A 26687-nucleotide genomic window follows, 5' to 3' on the forward strand; every position below is an offset into this window, starting at 1 on the left:
TGTACTCTATTTGTAGAGATGTATGATAATTCTGTGTTAATAAAACTAAGATTATACCAGAACTGATTTTGGGGTTATGATCCTTATCTAATTTGAACTAGACATAATAGTAAAGCACATCGTAATAGGATGTTCCCCCAACTCTCCCATGGTCACAGGAGCATATAAGAGACTGTCCATGTAGAAACCAGGAAGTTCCTATGTTATGGATGGCACATGGAAAAATTTATGCCACGGATTTTTTTTTTCAATGTAATTTTTGCATCATATGTATGTCAAATAGCACAATATTTGTTTAAATCAACAATGGATGGCTCAGAAACTGATTTTAAACTTCCCTAAGAAAGAAACTAAATTTTACACAGAATGAATCCCTTTTTCGATGAACTTTGGAATTTATTTCTCTAAAATCGTTGCAATTTATCAAAAACCAACATTCAACTTTGAGAAAGGCTGCATTTGCGGTATAAAATGGATGATTACAAAAAACAAAAAAAAATGTGCCATGTGCCTTCCACCTTTTTTGCTTTGTTTTTTTTTTGTTTTTGTTTTTTTTGTTTTGTTTTTTCCTTCTTAAAATCACTTGAACACGCTTCCATGAATAAATTTGATTTTTTTTAGTATTTTGACTGGGGGCCATCTTAAAATGACGGCCATTGTTTTAAATTTCAATATGCCCGATCGGAAGATCTTGTGTTGACGTATCTGTAAACCAAGAATAAACCTTCTACGATCGTTGGATGATTTTTGACAATTTTTTTTAAAAGATTGGACGGCGGCCATGTTTGAAATTTCAAAACCTTTATGTACAATCTATATATGGTGGTCTGTTTTGTGTCAAGTTTGATTCAAATCCATTCAGCCATTACAGCGGGGATTAGAAGAAAGATGAATTTAAAAAAGAAGTAAAAACAAAATGTTCCCCTTCTTCGTAGGCAAAAACCAAAAAAAAAAACAAGGGTCCAACTTGCTTCAAACAATACCATGAGTATAATGCATTGATCTCTATGGGCTTAATTTTTACAACAAAATGTATAATTTGATTTTTTGTGAGGTTTATAACCCTTACTGTTTCGGAATAGAGGCTAAAAATGGCGAAAAACAAGCATTTTCAACTTGAGTTGATGTGTATGGATCCCTATGAAATGTTCTTACGAGGATCCACCAAAGTAAGTCTTGTACTAATATGGAAGGTGACTCTAGTATCCATGAAAGAATAAGCCAAACCTGAAAATCTGAATCATAGCTGTGTACCAATTCGCCAGGGTCGTATCGGGCTTTTCTCTGCGAAGCATTATGTGAGAAAATACGCTGATATTCCTCATTAGATAAATGACTAATGATGCACCTCAAGTAATCTTTTTGATTGAGCTCCAACTGTTCCGTGTATTGATTATGCCAATTGCTCATTAATTAAAAAAAGGCTTAATAAAATCAGACGATACTTTTGATATTTTGAAGACGGACGGGCTAATAGCATGTGGTCGAATGACGTTACATGGACAGTCGACATATCCATTTGCTCTAGAAATTGACCACAATATAAGTGATGTACGCCTCGGAGGTCAAATTTATTTTACATGCGTGTGTTGGTAATCATCAATCTCTTTCATGACATGCTACAATATTTCAAACTAATATCATTTTCGTGTCAGTTAAATGCGTTTGTTAGCTATCTCTTTATTATCTAGTTAAAGTGTTAGATTTCTTATCTCTTAAGTTCAGATGCTTACCAAAACATTGAGGCGAGCTTATCTAGAAATGTGAAGTACTTAGTGTTTTGATAAATTTTGGAGGGAAGTAGAATTAGTGTTGTCGTTTTAACTTCAAGTTTAGCGTCTAGCTGCATGAAATCAAACATGGAGGACCGTTCCTTTAGCTTCCTAAAGGGAGAAAGGAACACCTTTCATGTGTTGGATTATGTGTTTTTTATTGGAACTCTTGCAATTTCGTTGTTTATTGGACTGTTTTTCGGCTTTCGAGGAAGGAAAAAGCACAGTACTAAAGAGATTCTTCTTGCAGGTGGAAAGATGCATTTCTTGCCTGTAGCCATGTCGTTGCTGGCAAGCTTTATGTCAGCTATAACGTTATTGGGTACCCCTGCTGAAATGTATAACTTTACCACAATGTATTGGTACATAGGAGCATCGTATTTTTTCACAATGTTTATGGCAGCACATATCTACATGCCTATATTCTACAATTTAGGCATTACTAGTGCATACGAGGTAAGCAGATTTAGGTTAAGTCAGGGAGATTTTGAATATTACATCACTGCATGTTTTGTTTATTATTATTTACAAGACTACATGTAAATAATAACAAAGTTCAAAATATTACCAGTGTTTCACAAATGCGTTTATGTCTTGCGTTACTCCTTAAGTACATCGTTCATAGACAGGTTATATACATCTACAGTTACACATAATGTAGCAGGGTCTTGTACGGTTACACTAACCAAGGGTAAAACTGTGAATGTATTGAAGCAAGAAAACAAGACCCCAAAGAAGTGCCTGGGACCGATGGATAATATCATAATACATAATTCCTGTTTTTAAAGAAAATGATCCCGATGAGTTAGAGAATTCATCACGCCGTTTACATGAGCCAACCATGTTTCAAAACAAAAAGCTTAACCTTGTAGAAATTCTCAAAATAACTTCCTATTTATCTCACACTCCTGAAGCTGTTAATGAGGTACAAATTCACTGACGATTTAATTGCTTATTTCTCTAGCGGAGAGCAGCTGGAAATATATTTTTTAATTTCTTCTAAAAAAAAAAGCGCGTCACGTTAAACAATCCGACCAAGTTATGTTCCGAATCAAATTCCCAAGAGAAATTTGTTTTACCCATCAACGAGTTATGATAAATTTGTTTATTTTGCTTCTGAGTTGCTAAGTAATTTGACCTTTATCTTTTCAGTACCTTGAGCTACGGTTCAGCAAGGGAGTCAGAACAGCGGGAATGTGTATATTCTCACTTCAAATGGTAACTCCGTCGTGGCTTTTTTAAATATTAGTTTCTGTTATAATTTACTTCAACACAATGTTGAGTCAAATAAAAATCTTATTCAATAAAAAAAAAAAAAAAAAAAAGGATATCTAAATTTCCAATCAAGGACACGCATGGGTTTTAGATTTCGACAATTACTACAATTATCAGTTACCATAGTATATTATCCCCAACAAAACAAACCAAAGCAACATGTCTTTGGTATCAAACTTTAAGATGAATTAGATGTGGAGATGTTTTAAATGATGTTAACACACGTATACACTAAAATACAAAGCATGTATAGCATTGTTTATGAGCTGATAATCTTAAAGTTTTTTTTTTATCCTTCCAGATGATTTACATGTCAATTGTACTGTATGGACCATCACTGGCACTCAATGCAGGTGGGTAAAATAACACTTTTTACTCGCTTACAATGATTAAAACAACATGATGAAACACTCTACTGTTGCACTAAAAATGTGTTAAGTTAAAAGTTCACTGGACAAAGTAACCGTTAAGAAATTTGAAGTATTAATTTTATTTTTTATTTATTTATTTATTTATTTTGTGTGATGACAATGTATTTTTCTGTAATCAAAGACAAGACGTGTGTTTACTTCCTGGGTGTCTGTTACATATCTGTGAAAAACTATATTAATGTAAACAAATTTGACGTTAACCTTAGTTAAGTATCCACGCACGTATTCGATAGCCGAAACTCCATGTGCAAGCTTTATTCACTGTGTCACCTTCATGTTTCTCGACTTCACATTTACACCAACATTATGGCAATTAAAACACATTTACACACTGTTTTCTTTGGATCAAGGTCATCATTGTTAAACGAAAGGACAAAATGGGGGGGGAGGGGTACAAAAAACTGAACATAGGTAGAAGAAAGGAGCAAACTTTCTTCTCTGGAGGAGGGACGGCCGTAAATACTTGTACGGACATGAGATAAGTGTTTTTTTTTATACTAATTCATATACTTGCTACTTTTAAGAAGTTTTGAGTAAGTTATTATTTTTATTTGTTATCTCGTGAAGATCAATCTTGAACTACATTATGTATTCATATCTCATACTATTCACAAATATTTTACCACCTATATGAGATGTGATCTGGAAAAATAGACCAATTCCATGCAACCCGGTTTTCCCTCTTCACCATCAAAAGCTCCCAGATAACAGATCAAAACGTCATTGCCCCTTTTTCTTGGGTATCTTAAATAATTATTGCACTATTCTTAGGTATAAATGATTTCGTGTTTTTATTTTGCCTCGAAAATAGTGAAAGTTATACGTTAACAGAATTTCAATGGCCATATGCGCCTATTTAATTGCCCTTTTCTGTCAAATGGTGGCTTGTGGCTCATAACCATAAAAATGTAGCAAAAACAGATAAAATCTGTTAACAAATATTTGAGTCCTCAGAATGGCCATTTGTTGTTGTAGATTATATAGCTATGTTAGCAATTCGGAATCTTAAAGTGTTCCCTGTTAATTTGACCAAATTGTGCTGTCGGTTAAAGTTTGTATAAATTGAATGAATCTTTCATTGCCTACACGTCTATCAATTAAAAGAAAACAATAGAAAAGCACAAAGCAGTTACTTGATTTTTTATTTTTACCTTTTTGACGGAGTATGGCCATGCAGTTTATTTTCCAGGAAGAAGTAATAAACAAGTGATAAAGTTGGATTTAAACTGTTAATATAATAGTACGTGGGCTGAGATAACCCCCGTGCACCCCCACTCATTAACCAAAATATGATTTTCAGGTGCCCTTAAATGAAAATCCCAAAATTTCCCATTTTATGAAAAAACTCATTATTGTTACATTGAAACTAAAAATAACTCGCCTGAATGAGTAGATATGTTGAAAACATCGATCATTAAAACACTAGAATCCAGCTTGTTTTTCACATCGATTATGAGCTAAAAATTAACATTTGGGTTCATGTTTAGGTATTCTTTTCATGGGTGGGGGTGGCAATTTTTCTCCTTATTGGACTTGGAAAAGTTCAAATATTTATTACACGGGCTCATTACAAAGCTAAGACATTGTATAATTGTATTTGAATAAACAAAAGCTTATTTGAAGTACACTATTTGAAAAACAAATGCCAATTATAGGTGAAATGGAAGGAAAAATGAATGTCCGAAAATACCCTTTTTTATGAAAAACTCATTATTGTGACATTGACACTAAAAAATACGCGCAGGAAATGACAAGATATGTTGGATACATCGATAATTAAAACAACAGTACCCAACATAAATATACTGTACACGTTTATGTATCAAAAAATAACATTTTAGTTCATGTTGAGGCATTTTTGTCATGGGTAGGGGTGGCAATTTTTCACCTAACTTGACTTCGAAAAGTTCAAATATTTATTACTAGGGCTCATTTTCAAGCTAAGACAGACACTATGTTAATGTACTGTTTCACACAAAAGCTTGTTTAAACTACGGTAATCTGAAAAAAAGACAATATCGGGTGATATAGAAGAAAATTCTGAAATTCTGAAAAATCCTCTTTTTCCGATTTTATAGTAATTGTCACCCCAAAAGGAAAGTCTAAGCGCCTAATTGATCAGATACGTTAATTGAGTTCTACAATGTCAGTATGCTGTGAATGAGAATTCTGTTTGATACTGAGATCAGTTTTCTAGGGATAGGGGTAATATTTTTAACATTTTTTGAAAATCCTTTCTTGAAAATTAGTTTTTAGTGGTTCATTTATCTAGAAAATTAAATTATCTATCGAATGATACCAAATTTGAGAGGTTTTAGTTGAGTAATAACTTGTAAAGTCGAATTTATGTGACATTTGACCGAAAAATCGAAAATCCCATTTTTCGCATTTTTTGATAAATTCGGACTACGAAAATCGGCAAAAATCACCAAAAGAACCCCAGAAGTATAAATTGTGATAATTCTAAACAGAAAAGCTCCAAATACGCCATTTTTCATTGAAGCATTAATACTCTAGGGATTTTGACATCGAAAAATGTCAATTTAAGGGATTTTTCAGCAGGGTAGGGTGCATTTTTTCATCTTACCTCAAAACCCTAAGTGTTACCGCAGCTTCCTTGGTGTCATTGTAAAGCTGAGGCATTGGGCTATATGATAATACCTAAATTTGTTTAGTTTGTTTACACATACTATCCCAGGAAGGCTTAGACACTCAAACAGTTGAGTCACAAAAATTTTGGCTTTTTGACCCAGCGGGGTACAGGTATAGGCTTATACTGAAAAAAAATCCGAGAATATTATATGGCGACAACTTGATTTGGTAATGGAAGGTATAAAGGTACCTAAAAATCACCTTGAAGTTGATGAGTGGGGGGGGGGTGCACAGTGGACCCTCCCAGTCGATGGACTATAATGACTATTATCATATATTTTTTTTTTTCATTTTTCAGTAACTGGTCTATCGTTATGGGGAGCAGTGGTGTCAGTTGGAATAGTCTGTATAATATACACCGCTCTGGTAAGAAATCATTTTCAATGCGCACTTTTACAACGAAATGAAATGCAAGTTAACTGCCACTTATTTTGAATTCTATTATTATATTACATAGAATGACCATAGTATTCGTCGTCTTAAAGTTATAAGTTATTAAGTCGTCTTAAACATAGCTTATTCGTATGAACAGTTACAAATTAGTCCATCAACAGAAAATGGGAAACATTGTACACGTTTTCATCAATCTTTGAACGACTGGATTCGAATTCTGGTGTACAGGAATTCAGACGAATCTAGATTGTTCAAGTATTCAATAGTAAATCATGGGATGTAAAACCAGAAAACAACATTCGGTTAATACATATTTTTTTATGTCGAACCTTCCCCTCAAGTTTTTTCTTCCTTAATATGCAAATTTAAACCATCTTAAATAAGCGTTGTATATTTTATCATGACAGGGTGGCATGAAAGCAGTGTTGTGGACCGATACTTTCCAGGTCATCATGATGATAACTGGTGTCTTGGCAACTCTTATCCAGGGATCTATTGAAGTTGGAGGTTTTGCTAAAGCTTGGGAAATAGCCAAGGATAACGAAAGAGTTTCGTTCGATGAGTAAGTTACGTCATTGTAGTGTGTGACATTTTCAGTTAAATAAACTTATTTAAAAGAACGACAATAAAGCATTGGAAGCATGAATACAGAAGAATCTCCCTGGACTTTTAGCTTAATTGGCCAATAGCTAAAATGGGATGGGTCAGTCATTGACCGGGTGTCCAGGAGTGGTCCTAAATTCCGTAGAAAGGGACTCGCCTTGCTTAGCCGTAACTCGTTTTTACATTAGCCTATATTGTAATCTAGTATTTTTTTAGACCCCGAGTGCTTAACAATGAAGCATTTGTCATCAGTTTATTTCACTTGTTACGATTTTGACTCAAACGATTCTATTCCAATATTGTGTGGAATTTGGAAACGGGGTACGTGTATATGCAATCGACGACATGAACTATTTGGTCAACTTTTTGCTCAACGACCAAAATCTCAAGAGATAAATAAAAATAACTTGTCAAACGATTACCATAATATATGATGATTATTGTTGTGTTTTAGTTTCCGTGTGGATCCGTCAGTTCGTCACAGTTTCTGGTCATTAACTATTGGTGGGGCTTTCCTGTGGGTATCAGTGTATGGAACCAATCAAGCACAAGTACAGAGAGCTCTCACGTGTAGAACCTTGAAAGATGCACAGATGTAAGCCTATATTACTGATGATACAATACCGGTTTCAAGTTAAATTTAAAAAAAACAACTTAAACAAATTAAAAGATGAAAATGGTTTAGGGGATGACCATTTGAGATTGAAGGGAGGGTTTGGAAATTTTCTTCGGATTGAAACCGGTTGAAATATTTATTTTTCACATGCATCGAATCAAATTATTTATTTCCCTATATACGTAAAAGCATAATGTTCGGATCAGAGTGATTTGAAAGGATCAAAATACTTTTTTCTTCCTATCTTCAAGATAAAAAAAAGGTCTTAATCAAAATATTTATTTCCGAAATTCTCCTATGCTCCCACCCTCAAAATTAAACGGTCGTCCTTTTATTGTTTTAAATGATAAGAGCGAAAAGCGAAATGCCAGTACTTTTGTATTTTTATGTCATGTTTGTATAAAATTGATTTGATTCAGAAATTTGTCATATTCTTTACAGAGCTTTATGGCTGAATTTTCCAGGACTGTGCATTATCCTTTACTTGTGCTGTCTTGTTGGGATTGTACTCTATGCTTTCTATAGAACCTGTGACCCCGTGACCTTTGGATTAATTATGGCTTCAGACCAGGTTAGTTGGAGGAAGTACCTTCCATTAAATTGCACTTGTTATATATAATTATTTGTCAAAAGGAGAGAAGTTCAAAACATGTCGACATTTCTAAAACAAGCATGTGAATGTATTTATGTTTTAACTTGTCTTAGAAATACACGTCACTCTGTATTTCAGCTGTATCCACTGTTTGTGATGGATATACTGGGACATGTCCCTGGTGTTCCAGGCCTTTTTGTGGCATCTATATTTAGTGGCAGTCTAAGGTAAAAAATTTTATTCTTCTTGAACAGTTTTATTTGCTGATCTGGACGGAATTTTTTACGTCGATTGCTTTAATCAAAATTTACGATAATTGTCTCCAATCTTCAATTAAGTAGTCGCATATCCGTAAAGTTATACTAGTAGTCTCATATTTGCCAAATATTTAGGGCAAGAGACCTTGATCCGGTTAAAACGGTCAACATGACTAGCAGTGATAAGATATGCTTATGTATAATATATGTACCTTACTTAAAGAATGATCGTTATATTTTTTAGGTCTATGAAGAAATAACCTCAGTCACGAGGTGCACACTAAATAACCTGTTCAATTGTGCAGCACGGGCATCGAGACTGTTTCAAATAGACCGAAAAAAAATATATAGCAGTCATTCCTTATAATTTAATTTTATTATCAAATTCGTCGAAATTATTAAATTAGGTTGATGGCGTCATAGTCACATAACAGAAATTGGTCTATTAGATGATGGACAAAATTTTTTATCCAATCAGAAAGCGTGTTACTTCTGAAATTGAATTATTTTAAAGTATCTACTTCTTTGGTTATGAAAATATGTTCGGTAAGTAAAGTTCTATAACTCTTGCCAATATGATTCATTGTCATTTCAGCACATTGTCTTCAGGGTTAAACTCGATGTCAGCCGTAATGTTACAGGACATAATAAAACCCTACTGGGCACCAAATATACCAGAGAAAAGAGCTGCTATGTTAACCAAATTATTAGGTAACTGTCGATTTTATAAATGATTTTTACTGGATATATGTTTGCAGTTATATGGCTGTATTTACACCAAAAAAAAATAGTACACTTTTCCATTGAAAATAAAATGCTTCGCAGGGCACAGCTTGATACGACTGCAGAGGTCGGACCCTGAATAGTTGGGGTAAGTATCGACAAGCAATTTAAACATGATATAACTTTCATATTTTATTGCGATTATACATATCTTGGCAAAAAATACCAAATCATCAGCAGTGGAATGTTTTAAATACTTCAAAATCCAAAGACATGGCCTAAACGCAAAACGATCTACATACACAATGTAGGGTACCGAATAAAAAATATTGCACATAGAAGCTGAAGATAAGTGAAATAAGACGTCACATAAAAAATCAACACAGGATAAATATGACCAGAATCAAAATTTTCCCAAATTCCTAAATCATTCATGGCACAATTAATTCCAGCCTTCGTTTCAGAGTATGGCACTTTCGGGTATAATTTCAAGGAGATCCATTTCATTTTACCCAAGTTATTATCCAGAGATCATAAAAATGCTTATTTCTGGTTTGTTTGTGGTCCCTAATTCTTAATCCCCTGAAGTCACACCCCCAAAAATTAATCCCAGAATTCCTTTTGTGGTATGACACCAGGTAGTACAATTTAAAAGAGAAATAGTTACTGTGCAACAGTTATTGTCCAGACATCATTTGTGTCTCAACCCTCAAAATCAATCAAAGTATGACGAAATGTTCTATCGAATACTGTGGAACGATATCCTAGACATCCATAGGACGTCTGATAGAACAAGACGGTTTGGGCCATTGTCCACAAAACCAATAACGACCTTCCTTTTGTTGTTTGGAATCTCCAGGTAAAGTTAAGATAAACCAACTTATATTCAAATTAAAATAAAATGTTTAAAATCCCTTTGATCTTGCTATACGATAATTTTCAATCTCACGCCAGTCAAATGAGAATGAAAATTATCGCTAGTTTCTATGTCTTCGCGTGACATACAAGCAACAGCGTAGGAATATTTGGCGACCCAAATAACAATCTGTTTGTTTACTGCGTATAAAATAATGGCTAATTTGTGGCAATATTTTCTAGTCTACAATGGAAAATGATTAAATACAGTAACTTACTCGATTAGAATCAATAAATCCCAAAATTATTTAACAAATTTTAAAGGCGATCGTCATAGTTAACCGATCTCAGTTTCCGCTATATAGATGATGTATTATCTTTAAATAATCCTACTTTCGGGGATTTGATACATCGCATCTACTCCAAAGAACTTGAGATAAAGGATACTACAGACACTGCAAGGTCAGCCTCATATCTTGACCTACACTCAAAAATCGATGGTAAAGGAAAACTATTGACCAAACTTTACGACAAACGTGTTGACTTTTCATTCAGAATTGTCAACTTTCCTTTCATCTGTGGCAACATCCCTTCAGCACCAGCATATGGAGTGTTCATATCACAACTCATACGTTATGCCAGAGCTTGCCGAAACTACGCAGACTTTTTGTATCGCGCTTGAACTCTAACAAATAGGCTTCTGGAACAGGGGTATGTTGCTACAAGATTGAAGTCATCACTACAGAAATTTTATGGTCGTCATCATGAACTCGTGGATCGTTATGGTGTATCCATCTGCACCATGAAAACTGATTTATTCAACGGTTCATAGTTTTCCTTTCCTCGTTTGTCTACCCCGGACTTGACTTTTTATGAGCAACTCGGCGGGTGTTTTTAGAAAAGCAGAGGACGCTTACCCTACCGGTGCACATGGTCCATGCTCCCAGTTTTTAGTGGAGTCCGAGTTGCTCATTTGCTTTTGTTACTTTGTATGTATGATTTTAGTTACTTTATGTTCTTTGTTGTGTATGTCTGTTTTCCATGTCTGGTCTTTGTCCCTTGATTGCATTCTTTTGATTACCGCTATTACCTTGGTTCCCTTGATTACTCCTTAAAAAATGTGTATCACATCTGCACAACATACGTGACGTCACGTAGCACGTCCCTGAAAAATAGTCTCGAAAGGAAATTTTGCAGTGCTTATAAAACTTACATATTTAGGTCAAGAAAACTGAAATAAAAGAAAACTATTATCTTACAATTCAGCAAAGCAGCGGTAAACAGAGTATTAATTTTTTTCAACTCGCGGAAGTTTCTAATGCTCATCTCGGCAAAGCAGCTCGACGAGATCAGCATGAGAAACTCCCCCTCGTTGAAAACAATATTAAATAATCTAATATTATTCATGAAACTGTACGTTACTGTACACCTTCTGATGGTTAAATATGTTGGATATAATGATGCGAGGGTAAAGTGCATGTATAGCTCATGGCGATGTAATTCGCGGCCATGAGTGATCTTTTCGCGACCGTCGCTTCATGAGAGGTATTTATGTACGACACATTGACACCATTTAGACTGGCTTTCGTATAATTTCACAGGAAAACTTTTATTGTTACGAGTTAATTTTTTTTTCTCGAAAATATTCGGGTTTTTAATTTCCGATGAACTACGCGCAGGTATTACATATCAATGCGCGAATTACAGAATAATACATGTATAGGTAGAAAGGTTTGAGAAGATTTATGGAAATCGGATGTCAGAGGCATAGCTGCCTATACGCAAATACGCAGTTTCTTACTTTTGGAAAAAGTAATAAAAATAAAAACACACATTTTAAAGATGAAATAAAGGTTTTATGCAATGACAAATCCTTTTTAATACATAATGATACTCCAGTATACACCATAAAGTAATTCGCGATATCAAAACCATCAATTCCGGAAATTTTGTACTTTTCAGTATACATACGTTTACGCTTTACTCTCTGAAAGTTTGTTTTGCACGAACTAGAAGTTCAAAATGGCTTCTTCATCAAAATCAATAACTGAATCTTCAGAAAGTTTTTCGCCACCTTATCCAGATATATTGAAGCCTGAATCTCGTTCAGTGACTTCAATGAGCGATGACGACAAATACATTGTGTTAACTGTGAAATGGGAAAACGTTGATAGATACAATTTTCCAGCTAGGTAACGTATGATATTCATAATATTCCGAAATTTCATCTTAAATAAAGGAACTGTTATAAATAATGTGACTTTCGTCCATAAATGGCCTTCCTTGGCTCCTATCAGTGGGATCCTTATTCAGTTTCTGCATAAATTTAATCAGAAGATGCAGATTATATATTTGAAGCTTCCATGTTTTTTTTGGAACTTAAATGAACGTTTTTGTTTGTTATAGGCTCTGAAAAACTGGCTCCAAAATCGTTAAAATTCAGGAGTTTCCCTCAGGGCTTTGCCTTGCCGGACTCACTGGGGGCCTTGAGCGACCCCCCCCCTCAAGACCCCTCGCCGTTATTTTGCGTACAACTAAAACAGGCCTAGCTACGCCCCTGGATGCCAGACGTAGAAAGTGGAAAAGCATGGATCTGAAGTCATTCCAATATCCATTCATAAACGAAACCCAAAATATGCACAATAAAATATTTTGTTTCTTGGAATTTGTTATAGATAAGGTCCGTACGTACCTTTATATATGTTTATAGAAGATACTGAACACTAAGCATCGCGAAAAAAAAAACCCCAACCCCCCCCCCCCAAAAAAAAAAAAAAAAAAAAAAAAAACAACAACAAAAAACATTTTGAAATCCTACTCAGCTTATAGTACTTGTACAGTGCACTGATATAGCAAATACTTACGAAACGCATTTCAAAAGTTTTATTCCTACCATCATTATATATGGTACAACCCCTGTGCAGAGTTTATCTGATGATATGTTGCTTTTACCGTAAACACTGTAAACGTATTAATTTGTCCGCCATGGACAGAAAAGCGCAAAAGTAGTACCAACGGAACTAAATTTTAAATCTGTATAACCCTGCTCATTTTACGACACCGCGAAAAATGATACCCGCAAATATGTTCACTTGACAAAATCCGTAAAACTAGGAAATAGCGAAAATAATCCATTTACAGTAAATGTGTGAAATCTGTGATTTAATACAGGCAAATAATTTTGATTCAAGGAAAAAAGTTTCAATTGGAAAACATAATATGTTATTTAGTTCTAGTTGGTTTAATTCTTCGTTTGTTAAAAAAATCAGTATACTTCATATTTCACTCGATTTCACCAAATTTAAGCATTTCGAGGTGACAAAAACGATAATAAATGTACATGCAAAGTAATGATAGAAAAATATAAGTAATCAAACAGTCCAATGCAATCAAAACAAAGCTAGCTCTGCAAATATTTCGTTTACTTACTTTACTCAGTTTTCATATTTAATATGTTTATGTTCTGTTGCATAGTATGCCATCCAGATTATCAAATGCAAATTTGTTCGATTGTTTCTCCCGAGACCATTTCAAACTTGTAGGTATTCATTTGCCATGTTTTTTGGTTGATATGCTCAAATCATGTCAGATTTAAAGTTCTAAAGAATTAATTGGCATTGGGATATTATGGTATGACATTAATACTTACCCGAAAATGAAGCATTGTTAAGAAATTAGTTGAAAATTTCGAGTGATACTTAAGATCGAGTTTGAAGAATTTTGTTTTTCAAGTCAAAGAATACAAACAGCAATATTATAACGTCTGCAGAAGCAAACTGAAATTGATATAAGATCTATTCTTTTCTGAGGCGTAGACCCCCTTTTTTTTGGGGGGGGGATGGTGATTTGTTAATTGAAGACATGAGAAATATTTTAGCAGAAGCAGTATTTCTATTTGGCATTCTACTTGAGTACTGGGAAATATTGATGAATAATCATATGTTTTCTTTATTTGGCTAAGTAAAACTTTATTCAAAAATTAGGAATAAGCTTTAAATTCCCTTTTAACATCCTAGCCCCCTTTGCGCTAAAAAAAATGGTACAATGCTTGTTGCCTTTTAGTTTAATATATACAAATTCTTGTACAAGAACACAAAAACATATATTGTACAAGCAATTGTACTAAAACCCCGTATTGAACTAGCCAATATAGGTATTCAGTGTAATTTGAACGATTATAAAATTGTCAAGTTGGCTATTTATTTTTATTACAAAATTATATATGTAGTTCCATCATGTACCTATTAGAGGTTTGGCTAGCCATACGACTTGGTTTAACAACCTATTCACTTAAAAATATCTGTACTATGTAAGGAACATTGTTGCTAATTTCAATTTTCTGGTTTATCCTTGATAGTTTATTTACTATATATCTTCCTTGCCGATTTGTGACTTTTAGTTGGGTAAATTTGTTATTAGTTTTATTTTACTTTTACTAATAAAAGTCGCAAGTTACTCTTATTTTTCTACTTTTGTTCTTTTTTGCATTCTTTTGTGTTGTCATTTTGTTCTTTTCTTCAATTAACATACTTTTCTTCTATATTTTGTAATGAAAACGGAGAAAATCAAGTCTGCGAACTATTAAACTAAAATATGTAATGGCAAGAAACTCCCTTGATAGATTAAGTGTACATTCCATTTAATATGCAATTTGAAGGGTCATGTGATCTTCTTTTTTCCAAATGTAAGTGTAATTTAAACCAAGAGAGACTGTAGCCCCGTATCATTTTCAACATAGAGTGATCCCTGTTTTAACGGGTAAACTTGTAAACACTGGACTTATAGACTTATAGATAACATGCTACTTCAGGTTTTATTCAACTATTTGAGGCTGACCTCTTAAAATTTTATAGCTGTGTGTTTCTGGTGTAAGTCAAGGTAGGGGCGTGACCTAACCCAGTGAGAGTGTGCCCATCTCCGCTCTACTGATACCTTGTTATCTGTTCACCATTAATTCTCGATCTTATAGTAACTGTCCACTTAAAAAAAAGCTTTGATTTCATTGGAACATGTTCAGGTTTTTGGTGTTAATCACCGATTAGGGGATTTGTTTTGGTTTTTTTTGTGTGTGTTTTTTTACAGTCCCCAAACAGGCGGATCCAGGATTTCAGGATTAGGGGATGCAATAGAATTTAAGGCCGAGCGAAGCGGAGCAAGATATTTTTTATGGAGTGTATTAGGGAAAAATCATGATTCATGCCAGAACAAAATAGTGTGTCCAAATTTTAGAGTAGTGGGTGGGTATGACAGGTCCGTCCCTATGAATCCGACCCTGTCAAAGACTGATTTATAAGTGGCAGCATGATAACTACGATTCAGATTGAAAATGAGATAAATGATTTATATTTGTTTTGTATCATTAAGTACATATTGTCAAATAAGAAACGTCTTTATAAGGAAACGTTTCCAGAAATGTTAAATCATTATAGCAGAATATCTCTGTTGAAAGACAGTAAGCTAGCACAACGTTATGAATCTCAATATCAATCGCAGACCAATAAGGAACGCTTTCCAAAACATCATTGATACCGATCGGATAGAAGTTGCTCAACAGCAATTTACAAAAAGGCTGAAATCGCTATTATTTGCCATATATTCATGACGTCGTCAAAGTATTTGGCGCTGATTACGTCGTTTTGTTGAGGCTTTGTGGCAATGTCAGCAACGTTCAAAATTTGAATTCGGCACCGAAAGGGCTTGGACATCCATCTACCAGTTTGTCTCCCTTCATCGGCTAACCGTAACTTTTCCTTACCACCAGTGATCTTTTAAAACACTAAACATCATACTTTTCTGTAACGTCTACATACGAGTTTCTGCACCTATATATATTATGATAATGCAGATTTTTGTCATTCTTTCAGCATTAATATTTGGTATAATTTGCTTATGTCTGACGTATGTTGCTTCACACATGGGAGGAATCCTTCAGGTATTTTAATATATCAACTTTAAGATAATATTATTTGGTTTCTACACATCAATCTCTACAATGCCTAGATAACAGAATCATTTTCACTAACAAAGCAACCTTGGACTGAAAAAAATACATGCATTCAAATTATGTGGGTATTCAAAAGCAATCACAGCCTTGCCGACTTTACAAGAGTGTAGAGCGTACGAAAACTATAATACAACAATAAATAAATAAATACAATAATACAAAATATACGGATGACATGAAACATAAAGTGATATTTTCGCTGAAACCCATGTTTCCATGACAATGTAGATAATATACCTTAACAGATACAAAGTTGTTTCTATATTATACGACATAATGCTAGTTATTATCATTGCTACAATATGTTTAAAAGATCCTATAAATCATGCAATATAATTTCAGGCAGCTTTAGCATTATTTGGAATGTTAGGTGCCCCAATGCTAGGTTTATTTACACTCGGTATGATTTTCCCGTGGGCCAATAAATGGGTGAGTAAATTATTGGTTTTTTTTTACATTTACATTGCACGTTTTAAAGCGTTAAACTAAATTACATGAAGTACATCTAGATGTACTATTCTACATTGTTGTAGTAGAGAGGATTTCTAATGTTTTGACCAAATAACTTTATGTTTTACTGAGCATTCAGGTGGTATGAAGTATTTAGAACATCGTTATTGATCATTCAGATTATATGACGACCGATAAACTGACGATGATTGTGTTTAAAGCTCTGACATATTTTTTATACAGGGAGCCTATTCAGGTCTAGGTACAAGTTTAGTTATGATGTTCTGGATAGGTATAGGAGCTTATGTAACTAAACCAGACTTAGGGAGAGCACCGATCTCATTGGATGGTTGTCCTAATACCACAACATTCACCAACCTCACACAGACAATGAGTAATTATACATACAGTACAACAGCATCTTTATATAATACAACGACCACCACACCATCGGCAGTAGATCAGTGAGTAATAAACACTGTGATTTTGCCCAAACATAAAAAAACTTCTGGGCATTTGTATGTTTTAGGTCAATACGTCTATTTGACCAGGTATGCCTTGACTGTAGGTCATGTCGTCAATAAACTTAGTACATATGTACGCCATAATATATGTTTTTGTTGTATGCCATTTAAGTTGAACCAAAAAGTACAGAGCGGTATATCAGTGCAAAAATTGTATATTTTCTTGTTTCGTACACCATAGAAATGGCTTGAAATAATTTCACTTAACCAGAGTATACTTCATGAGCTATTATTTTATTACGAGGATGGCTGTTTTTTTTTTTCAGTAACCCAGTAGATGAACTATATACATTGTCATATGTGTGGTACAGCTTCACGGCCATGTTGATCGTTATTTTTGTTGGAATGACAGTAACACTTATTACAGGTAAAACATAACCAAGTTTTATCAGACGAAAGGTTCAGTACTGTAAAACAATATTTATTAAGTTGGTACATATAATAATTTCACATGTGTATTTCGTTATAAAATTGTTATTCGGTACCTTCTGACCGTTATCCAGTGGTAATGTTTAAAATTCTATGGTCTAACAGTTCCGGTGTCATAATGATAGCCACTCGTTTCGAGTTTGAAGGTCTGTGGTTCAGTCCGTGGAAGAAGTAGTACCGTGTTACACTTATTGTGTTCACCCAATCAATTCAAATGATATTAGTTTTCTTCAAGAAGACATGGTAATACTCTAGAAAAGTAATCAAGGGAACCAAGATTCTAGTGGAAATCAAAAGAATGTAATCTAGGGACAAAGACCAGACATGGAAAACCGACACACACAACGAAGAACATAAATAACAAAAGTAATACATACAAAGCAACTCGGACTTCACTAAAAGCTGGGAGCATGAACCACGTGCACCGGTTGGGTAAGCATCCGCCGAGTTGCTCATAAAAAGGTTAAGAAGACATTGGAAGTTCAATATTTACTTTCAGTTGTTTTCCAGAGATTTGAGTGAACAGCTGAATGAATGGTAAAGTTGCGTTTATCACAAGGACTTACACCATGTATGCCGTCGTCTAGTAGTTCGATTTCGAACGTCAAATATATATCTTTACTCATTTGCACTTTTCTTTTCATATAATCATATAGAACAGTTTTAATCTTCAACGATTACTGTTAATTCATATATTTCATAGGCAAAAATGATCCCAAGATGATAGACGGCAGACTTATATGTCCATTATTCGACATTATTTGTCCATGTTTCCCAGAAAAAATACTCAAGCCACTGAGATTTGGAGTAAACCATGAAAACGTAAGTAGCTGGTAACTTCATGCCTACGCATTCAACAAATATATGACAAATAGAAAAGAAATAAATTATTTATTTGTTTGTTAAGAGGAACATAATATTGGCACACTTTGTAGTATAACTCTGGTATGCTAGCCCTCTTCAGATATTAGAGATATGACTTGATTCGAATAATTAGCTCCTAGTTAGTTCAGTACTTATTACACATATGTAAAATATTTGCAGTTCTTTTTTCGGCTCTACTCAGATAATAAACATTGTACTAATGTCGACCTTATTTTTTCTTATAGAAACATACAACTAAGCCTTCAGAGTCTGAAATTGCTTTAAAAGAAAACAGTAGTGTTCCAAAAGATATTGTTTTAAATGAGAATTTGGAAGGTGAAATCCTCATAGAAAGTCGTAAGGCGGTAAATGGTGACGCTGAGAATGTATGAATATTTCAAGCAGTGGGACAAAGATCTACATGTAAATACTATGGAGACCGAGTTATGCCAGTTCTAGTCTATAAAAGACTAAGACCGCAAATAATTCAATTTACCTGTACAAATATATTAAACTGATTTTTCATACTGTAAATACCTGTATATATGTACTAACGACGTTAGTTTGCTGCATGCAAAAGGACGCCAACTGAAGGGTGTACTAATGACAAACTGTGTGGTTAAAGAGGAAAGTGAAATGTATTTAAAATGATTATCAAAATGTTGATAATACCACGGTTGTAAAAGAAATACACCAAGGTTGTTGGCAGTACAGTTTTCATCTGTTCTCGGAGAAATGAAACAATATGATTTAGTGAAAAAAAATCATGTACAAAACGGCAGGGTTTTTTCTGTTTTATCAAATGGGTCATCCTGAAAAGTTCACCATTCATAGTCTTATGGAAGAAAGAAGCGTACATGCATACATTTTGATTAAAATGTACAGTTTACACTCTGGGAAGTGATAATATATATAACAAAAATAATAAATTTGATCTAAAAAGCAGCTTTATTTTATTTATTTACAAATGTTATTGACAGTTATTTTTCTTGTAAAAATATTCACAGACCTACTACACTGTAAATTTATGAAAACTTAACAAAATGAATTAATAATGAACTATTAAAATGATTTGAACAGTACAATTATTCTACAAACATCTAAATACCACATCTAAAAAGGAATGGGCCAGTTAGCCTTGAGCCCTGTAACTTATCACAGAAAACCCAAACTTCAAATCATTCTATGAACAAGTAATAAATCAATGTTTAATTATGGTCACCTATTAAAACAAAATATTTGATCACCTGAAAAAATATTTGAGATCTTTGTGAAAACTTTTCTCAATCTAATTCACTTAAATTATCATTCAAACTCTAATCATTATTGTTCAGGTGTAATAATACTTTCAATAAACTTCACCGGTCGCTTACTGAAATCTTATTACAGAAAAATCATGACACTAATTGAAATGCTCACCTTTTATATACATGTAAGTAACCTTAAACACATAAACAACTACTAATCAATATATAGTTGTTCTCACATGAATTTAAAACAAAGTAACAAATATCAAAATAGGTACAAAAAGGTAGCATAAGTCAGTAAAGACCTCAAAATACTTGTCTAATCTAAAAAGCAACATATATAAGCAACTAACAAATGTATGTTAATGGAGACAATGTAATGGCACCATTTTCTAGTCTATTTCTTTTGTGTTGGTAGTCAGTTCTGATATCTGTTCTATAGGTTCAGTGCCATGCCGACGTCCAGATATCAATACCTGACAAGGGCGGTCATCATCATTAGCCGCATTTGTTAAAATTCTCCTTTCGTTAAATTCCTCTGTAAAAACAAATGAATAACAAAATATATAGGTGAAATTACATATAATACTGCTTTCTTGACTAACACCTTAGGAAGCAAGGTTAGTTCTTGAAACTGAGTATTCATAAACTGCTTCAAATATACCCATAACATACACACGCCTGCTTAGATCCATGATCTATTGTAAATTATTTTTACAGAGCCGAAACATTAGCTAGTAGTGACTATTTATTGATAAACGTTTATGTTGTTAAATTACCACTTCAGACATTTCATAATTACACCGACTGGATCCACTGATAATTTTCTCTTTTACTTGATGAAGATAAATTCGTGAGCTAGTCTCTATTGACAATGAACCTACTACACTACATATCTGTTAGACTTCCTGAGTGTTATCCCTGTTCTATTGACATTGTATCCTACTACACTACATATTTGTTAGACTTCCTGAGTGTTATCCCTGTTCTATTGACACTGTATCCTACTACACTACATATTTGTTAGACTTACTGAGTGTTATCCCTGTTCTATTGACACTGTATCCTACTACACTACATATTTGTTAGACTTACTGAGTGTTATCCCTGATTCTGTTTCCTCTCCACTCTCGTAGTTGATACCACTGTCGCTACGTCGCAGAGACCTAAAATAGATTTAAGAACATTATACCCGTTCTACTAATAGACTGACTTGGAATGAGTTCCATTATACCTGGAAAGAAGAATGCCTTCTACTGTCAGACTGACTCGGCATGAGTTCCATTATACCGGGAAAGAAGAATGCCTTCTACTGACAAACTCACTCTTAATGTGTTCCTTGAAAGTGTTTATTAGGCTTACTAGATATTGACAAACGGACAATAAAGAACGATTTGAAAGGCATTTTATTCATATAAATGTGTAGTACGATTTGACAGTTTTTAAAAGTATACAAATACAGCATCCAGAAGCAAGATTTGGGTCGTTTACCGACACTTAGAGTTTATTCATACCCATCATGCCTCCAGGAATTCGTCAAAGTACGGCGAGAAATACAATAATAATGACATAGAGAAAATGAAAAAAAATGGAAGAAGGATTTGAAGTCCAGATCTAATCTACGTACATATCCATTTCGTCCGATGGTTTCAGAGGTGTCTGTTTTTTGCCATTTTTTCTGCAGTTATACAGAACAATATACACAATCAGGCTGATGATACCAATGACGTTACCACAGAAACTAGTTATCCCCAGCTTGGTAATAAGGCCACAATCTGCACACACAGAGAAAGAATATGGTGTCTTCATCAATATATGCATTGATTATGGGTACACGTGGTCTTCATCAATAGTGATTTTAGGTAAGGGGGTCTTCATCAATAGCGATTATAGGTAAGGGGGTCTTCATCAACAGTGACTTTAGGTAAGGGGGTCTTCATCAATAGTGATTTTAGGTAAGGGGGTCTTCATCAATAGTGATTTTAGGTAAGGGGATCTCCATCAGTGGTGATTTTAGGTAAGGGGGTCTCCATCAATAGTGATTATAGGTAAGGGGTTCTTCATCAATAGTGATTTTAGGTAAGGGGTCTCCATCAATAATGATTTAGGTAAGGGGGTCTCCATCAATAGTGATTTTAGGTCAGGGGATCTCCATCAATAGTGATTTTAGGTAAGGGGTCTCCATCAATAATGATTTAGGTAAGGGGGTCTCCATCAATAGTGATTTTAGGTCAGGGGGGTCTCCATCAATAGTGATTTTAGGTAAGGGGTCCTCCGTCAATCAATTAAAGGTTTAATAGGGGTTTTCATCAAAAGTGATTACAGGTATAGAGGGCTCCATCTACAGTGATTATAAGTATAAAGGTCTTCATCAATAGTAATTATATGGTAAAGGGGTCTTCATCAGTAGTGATTATAGGTATATGGATTGTCATTGACATTAATTAAATGAAAGGGGTATTCATCAATATTGGTTAATGGGTATAGGGTGTTCATCTACATTAGTACAGGGGACCATCAGTTGCAGCGCTAGATTCCTTAAAACTCAGAATCCAAACTGGTAGGATAGAGGATCAATATTACACATATCAGAATTTGATGACATTATTCGTTACAGTGCTCCATCGGACCAAATTGATACCGGGAAGATAATGTACGTGTAGAAGGGTCTGAAAAATTCCCAACAATGTTAGAACTGTCAAATTTGCAAAGCAAATTCTTGGTCGTTCCCTCCGCGGGACTCGCACTAGTACCGCTGTGACATCTATGGCAACACCGCCTGCACAAAGTCCATCGAACCTTCTACACGTACATTATCTTCCCTGTATCAATTTGATCCCGATGGAGCAGTGTAGCGAATAGAGTCGTCACATTCTAAGACGTTATATATATACATAACAATAAGATAAAATAAACACTGGTACATTTTACTACCTTCAACTCTCTCATCACTGAGTTTATCTGCATCATCATCTTTAGACTCTCTAATGACAATATTCCGAAATTTTTCTGAAATATGAATTAAAATGTAAAACAGAAACCCGAAAAAAAACCAGGAATGGTCACAGAAGAAAAGGACTAAGTAAAAGTAACACAAAGTAGAACAAAACTAGCAAACTGTAAGCAAAGCTTACTAAAGGATATCCCTCGATCACAACCCCAGAAAGCATAAAACAAGACCCATAACATGTCTTGATATGCATTATCGTCATACATATAGTATTTATATTTGTAAGTACATAAATATCTTAAATATAGGCATCAACACTAAGCAAGATCTAGGAACGATGTATTAATATTTCAAAAAATATCGGAAAAGTTTTACAGAAGTAATGAATATCGTAAATAAACAAAAGTTAACGGACGATGACGACCGACAACATGTTGATACCATTAGGTAGTACAATACTGACGATACAAAACGTAGCAACCTTGGTTGTATACCCGACGTTTTTGAAATATTATTAACATACGAATTTTATGGATATCTCAAAGAATTCTTACTGACCGGTCTTTTCCCATCAAAACGTGAATGGAAATCCATCATTAATAAATCAATTAACAGTTATCAAGAAAATGAATGGAAAAGACGTACCAGCTCAGACAACGACTTACAGAGATTTAACTCAATAATCAGATAGAAGTAGCTCCGTTTTGGAAACTAGCGAAGACACACCATGACCTTAAAAAACTATTACTTTGAGACTAAACTCCTTACTAACTCCCGAACAGCACACCAGATTCGTGTAAACTCTGCAACCAAATTTTTTCTGACGTAGAGGTTCATGCATGTTGTAAATAAGAATCAACTTTAGTACTACAAAACCAGTTTTGGGATTTAATAACCGAAAACTTTCCTCTTTTTCTATTTACCGAGCTCGATGAAGTCCAGCTATTTGAAGTACTTTTAGGAAAACCACTGACATCAATCGAAGTCGATACATACAATTTCATGAGACTATGTCACGTACATGTTGTGCAATGCCTCGGAAAGTGTAATTTACTCATGAGTTCCGTGGCAAACGCTAATGCAAAAAAAAACCGCCTAATTACACTTATATATATATGTTGGTATACATGCATCTATTATGTATAAATATGCATCACTTAACCTGTGTACTCTTTAATGATTTTTTTTATGTTGACTTTCGGATTACATTGCATCTTTAGTTTGTACTCAATTCTTTAAGGAATTGCCACTGTATCTCTTTAAGAGAAAATAAAGACATGAATGAATGAATGAGGAAACCATTACACAAAGAAAAGAGCTAAGTTAATCAAGCTAAAATTGAAGGAATTATGGCAAGCCAAAGTGGACAAAGGTGAGTATTTCCTAATATTAAAAAATGATTTTTTAATATTACAAATCCATTTTCTAATATTACAAATTAGATTTCTTATATCACAAAACACTTTTTTAATATTAAAAAAAAATCATTTTTTAATATTAAAAAGTCAATTAATTTTCTAATATTAAAAAAAACTATTTTTTTAATAATAGAAATTTATTTTCTAATATTAGAAAAAAAGGATTTGTCCTATTAAATTACGATTTTTTAATATTAGAAAATCATTTGGTAATATTAAAAATGTCACTGATTTTGCAATATTGCAAAGTGATTTTTTAATATTATAAATTCGTTTTCTAATATTACGAATTCATTTTCTAATATTACAAATTTATTTTCTAATATTACAAATTCAATTTGTAATATTACAAAATGTGTGATATTTTATTACATTACTAAATCAGGATTTGTAATATTAGAAAATAAGTGTTTTCTAATATTAAAGAATGATTTTTTAATATTACAAATTCAATTTATAATATTACAAATTCAATTTATAATATTACAAATTAGATTTCTAATATCACAAAACACTTTTTTAATATTAAAAAAATCATTTTTCAATATTAAAAAATCATATATTTTTTTTAAATATTAACAATTCAATTGAATTTATAATATTAAAAAAAACTATTTTTTAATATTAGAAATTTATTTTCTATTATTAGAAAATGGATTTGTCCTATTCAATTACGATTTTTAGTATAAGAAAATCATTTTGTAATATTAAAAATGTCACTGATTTTGCAATATTAAAAGGTGATTTTTTAATATTACAAATTCGTTTTCTAATATTACAAATTCAATTTGTAATACCACAAAATGTGTGATATTTTATAAAATTACTAAATCAGGAATTTGCAATATTAGAAAATGAATTTTTGATAATACAATTACAAAATGAATTTTTGATAATACAAAATGAATTTCTAATATTAAAAAATCTTTTCTAATATTAAAAAAAAATGATTTTGTAATATTAAAAATTCATTTTCTAATATTACAAAATATATTTTTGTTCAATTTGGCTTGCCATAAGGAATGCATTTTTCAAATTTCTACACAATATATAATATGAGTTGCATATTTTAATATGTATGAATACAGAATAAAGCTTAATTTAATACTTTTGAGTTACAGACTACACAAGATATTTAATTAATCTATTGGTATTTATTATTCATTTATTAATACTTATAATTCATTTATAACTATTGATAAATGAATTGTTAATATTTATAATTTAATTCATCATTACAAATATAGATAATTGAATTGTAAACATTCATAAATGAATAATGAATATTAAATAATGCATTTTAAATATTTCAAATATTTAAAATTGAATTATACTAACATATAAACAATATGTCTTGATATTTTTATAAATGAATTATCAATATTTATAAATATCAAGAGATATTTTTTATTCATTAATAATTCATTTAAAAAAATATATATTTATAATTCATTTATTAATATTGGTCAAGTTGATAAATTGCAAATATCAATTAATAATTAATTTAAAAATATTAATAAATGAATGGCTAATACATATTATTCATTAATTCATTAGTATAAATAAATGAGTTTTAAATATGAGTTCCATTATACCGGGAAAGAAGAATGGTGCCTTCAACTGAAGGACTGACTCGGAATGAGTTCCATTGTCCACTCTGGCTTGCCATAGAAAAGCAAAGTTCAATATGCTTTAATGTATGGAAAAAATGTTAGATTTCTCCATAATAAGAGCTGCACAACTTTAAAATATATATGAACAGTTTATGCAAAGTCTGAATAACATTGATTCAATACTTTCAGTGTTACACATTTGAATCGTGATTTTCCGCTGATGTTTCTGCAACAATTGCTAGTTACCTCACAACACTCATTTAGAATTTAGAAAATCAATGTTTAACCAAAACGAAAACAGTTATTCAGAATACACATATGAGAATGTTTTTTTTTTTTTTTATAGTTTTTTTTATTCATTAATTGGAATCATTTTTGTTAAACCCAATATTCAATGAAATAGAATATTATGAATTAAGTCGGCATCATATTTTTAACTTCAAGCCACTCTCGGTTATAAAAAGATTCATTACTTTTCACCAAATGTAAAAATGTAACAAGTGTCAGATATGTCATAAAGCTTTAAAAAAATGGTCCTGCAACTTAAATTCAATAAAATTCACTGAAGTACTAGTAGATAAAAAAGGGGGAGTCAATCTAAAAACCCTTCGTCGATTTTGATTATGAAATGATGTGTTTATGTCGATAATGAAATAACATTTATACCACATGGCTTACCTATATTGCAGGCGGCTTCACATTCAGCTCCATCATGTCTACCGGAACCATTGCAGGAACATGGTTGACAAATACAAAAGGGTTGCCTTCTCTGATCACACGTCTCCCCAGGGAATGTACAGAAAGTATCACAACACTGATACTTAAAAGTGATGTTTGATACATTAATGAGACTCAATAACCCATAAATCGTTCCACTAGACATCGTTCATTCACACACTCTTACTCCACAGCCATTCACCACATTCACAACAATAGAGAAGAAGGTACTCTGTTATTTCATCAGAAACACATTAAAGATCATAACTCGTCAAAAATGTAATGAAGACATTTCATATCGA

The 26687-nt window shown here is 33.0% G+C and overlaps 2 protein-coding genes across 3 annotated transcripts; one reads left to right on the plus strand and one right to left on the minus strand.

Moving 5' to 3' along the window:
- The first annotated feature begins 1652 nt into the window (after nucleotides 1-1652).
- Nucleotides 1653-19385, plus strand: LOC148619158 (sodium-dependent multivitamin transporter-like). Its single transcript, XM_088578772.1, has 15 exons — nucleotides 1653-2228; nucleotides 2925-2990; nucleotides 3349-3400; nucleotides 6429-6496; nucleotides 6931-7085; nucleotides 7581-7721; nucleotides 8184-8313; nucleotides 8473-8561; nucleotides 9187-9302; nucleotides 16034-16101; nucleotides 16516-16602; nucleotides 16867-17087; nucleotides 17414-17514; nucleotides 18280-18398; nucleotides 18686-19385. Exons 1-15 carry the CDS (start codon nucleotides 1848-1850, stop codon nucleotides 18830-18832), a joined length of 1941 nt encoding a protein of 646 aa, XP_088434898.1. The 5' UTR covers nucleotides 1653-1847; the 3' UTR covers nucleotides 18833-19385.
- On the minus strand, nucleotides 19366-26687 carry LOC148619159 (uncharacterized). 2 transcript variants are annotated; one of them, XM_088578773.1, is made up of 5 exons: nucleotides 26347-26675; nucleotides 22622-22696; nucleotides 21315-21462; nucleotides 20783-20853; nucleotides 19366-20225 (listed from the first exon to the last, which is right to left on the minus strand). In XM_088578773.1, the coding sequence occupies exons 1-5, from the start codon at nucleotides 26549-26551 to the stop codon at nucleotides 20080-20082; spliced, it is 645 nt and encodes a 214-aa protein (XP_088434899.1). In that variant the 5' UTR covers nucleotides 26552-26675; the 3' UTR covers nucleotides 19366-20079. The 2 variants fall into 2 exon arrangements, with proteins under 2 accessions (XP_088434899.1, XP_088434900.1); XM_088578774.1 differs by having other exon boundaries at nucleotides 20084-20225; nucleotides 20721-20853; nucleotides 26347-26687.

This window comes from Perna viridis, chromosome 4 (assembly GCF_037379345.1).
Source record: "Perna viridis isolate PV_CMFRI_1.1 ecotype Kerala chromosome 4, ASM3737934v1, whole genome shotgun sequence".
Lineage (NCBI taxonomy): Eukaryota > Metazoa > Mollusca > Bivalvia > Mytilida > Mytilidae > Perna > Perna viridis.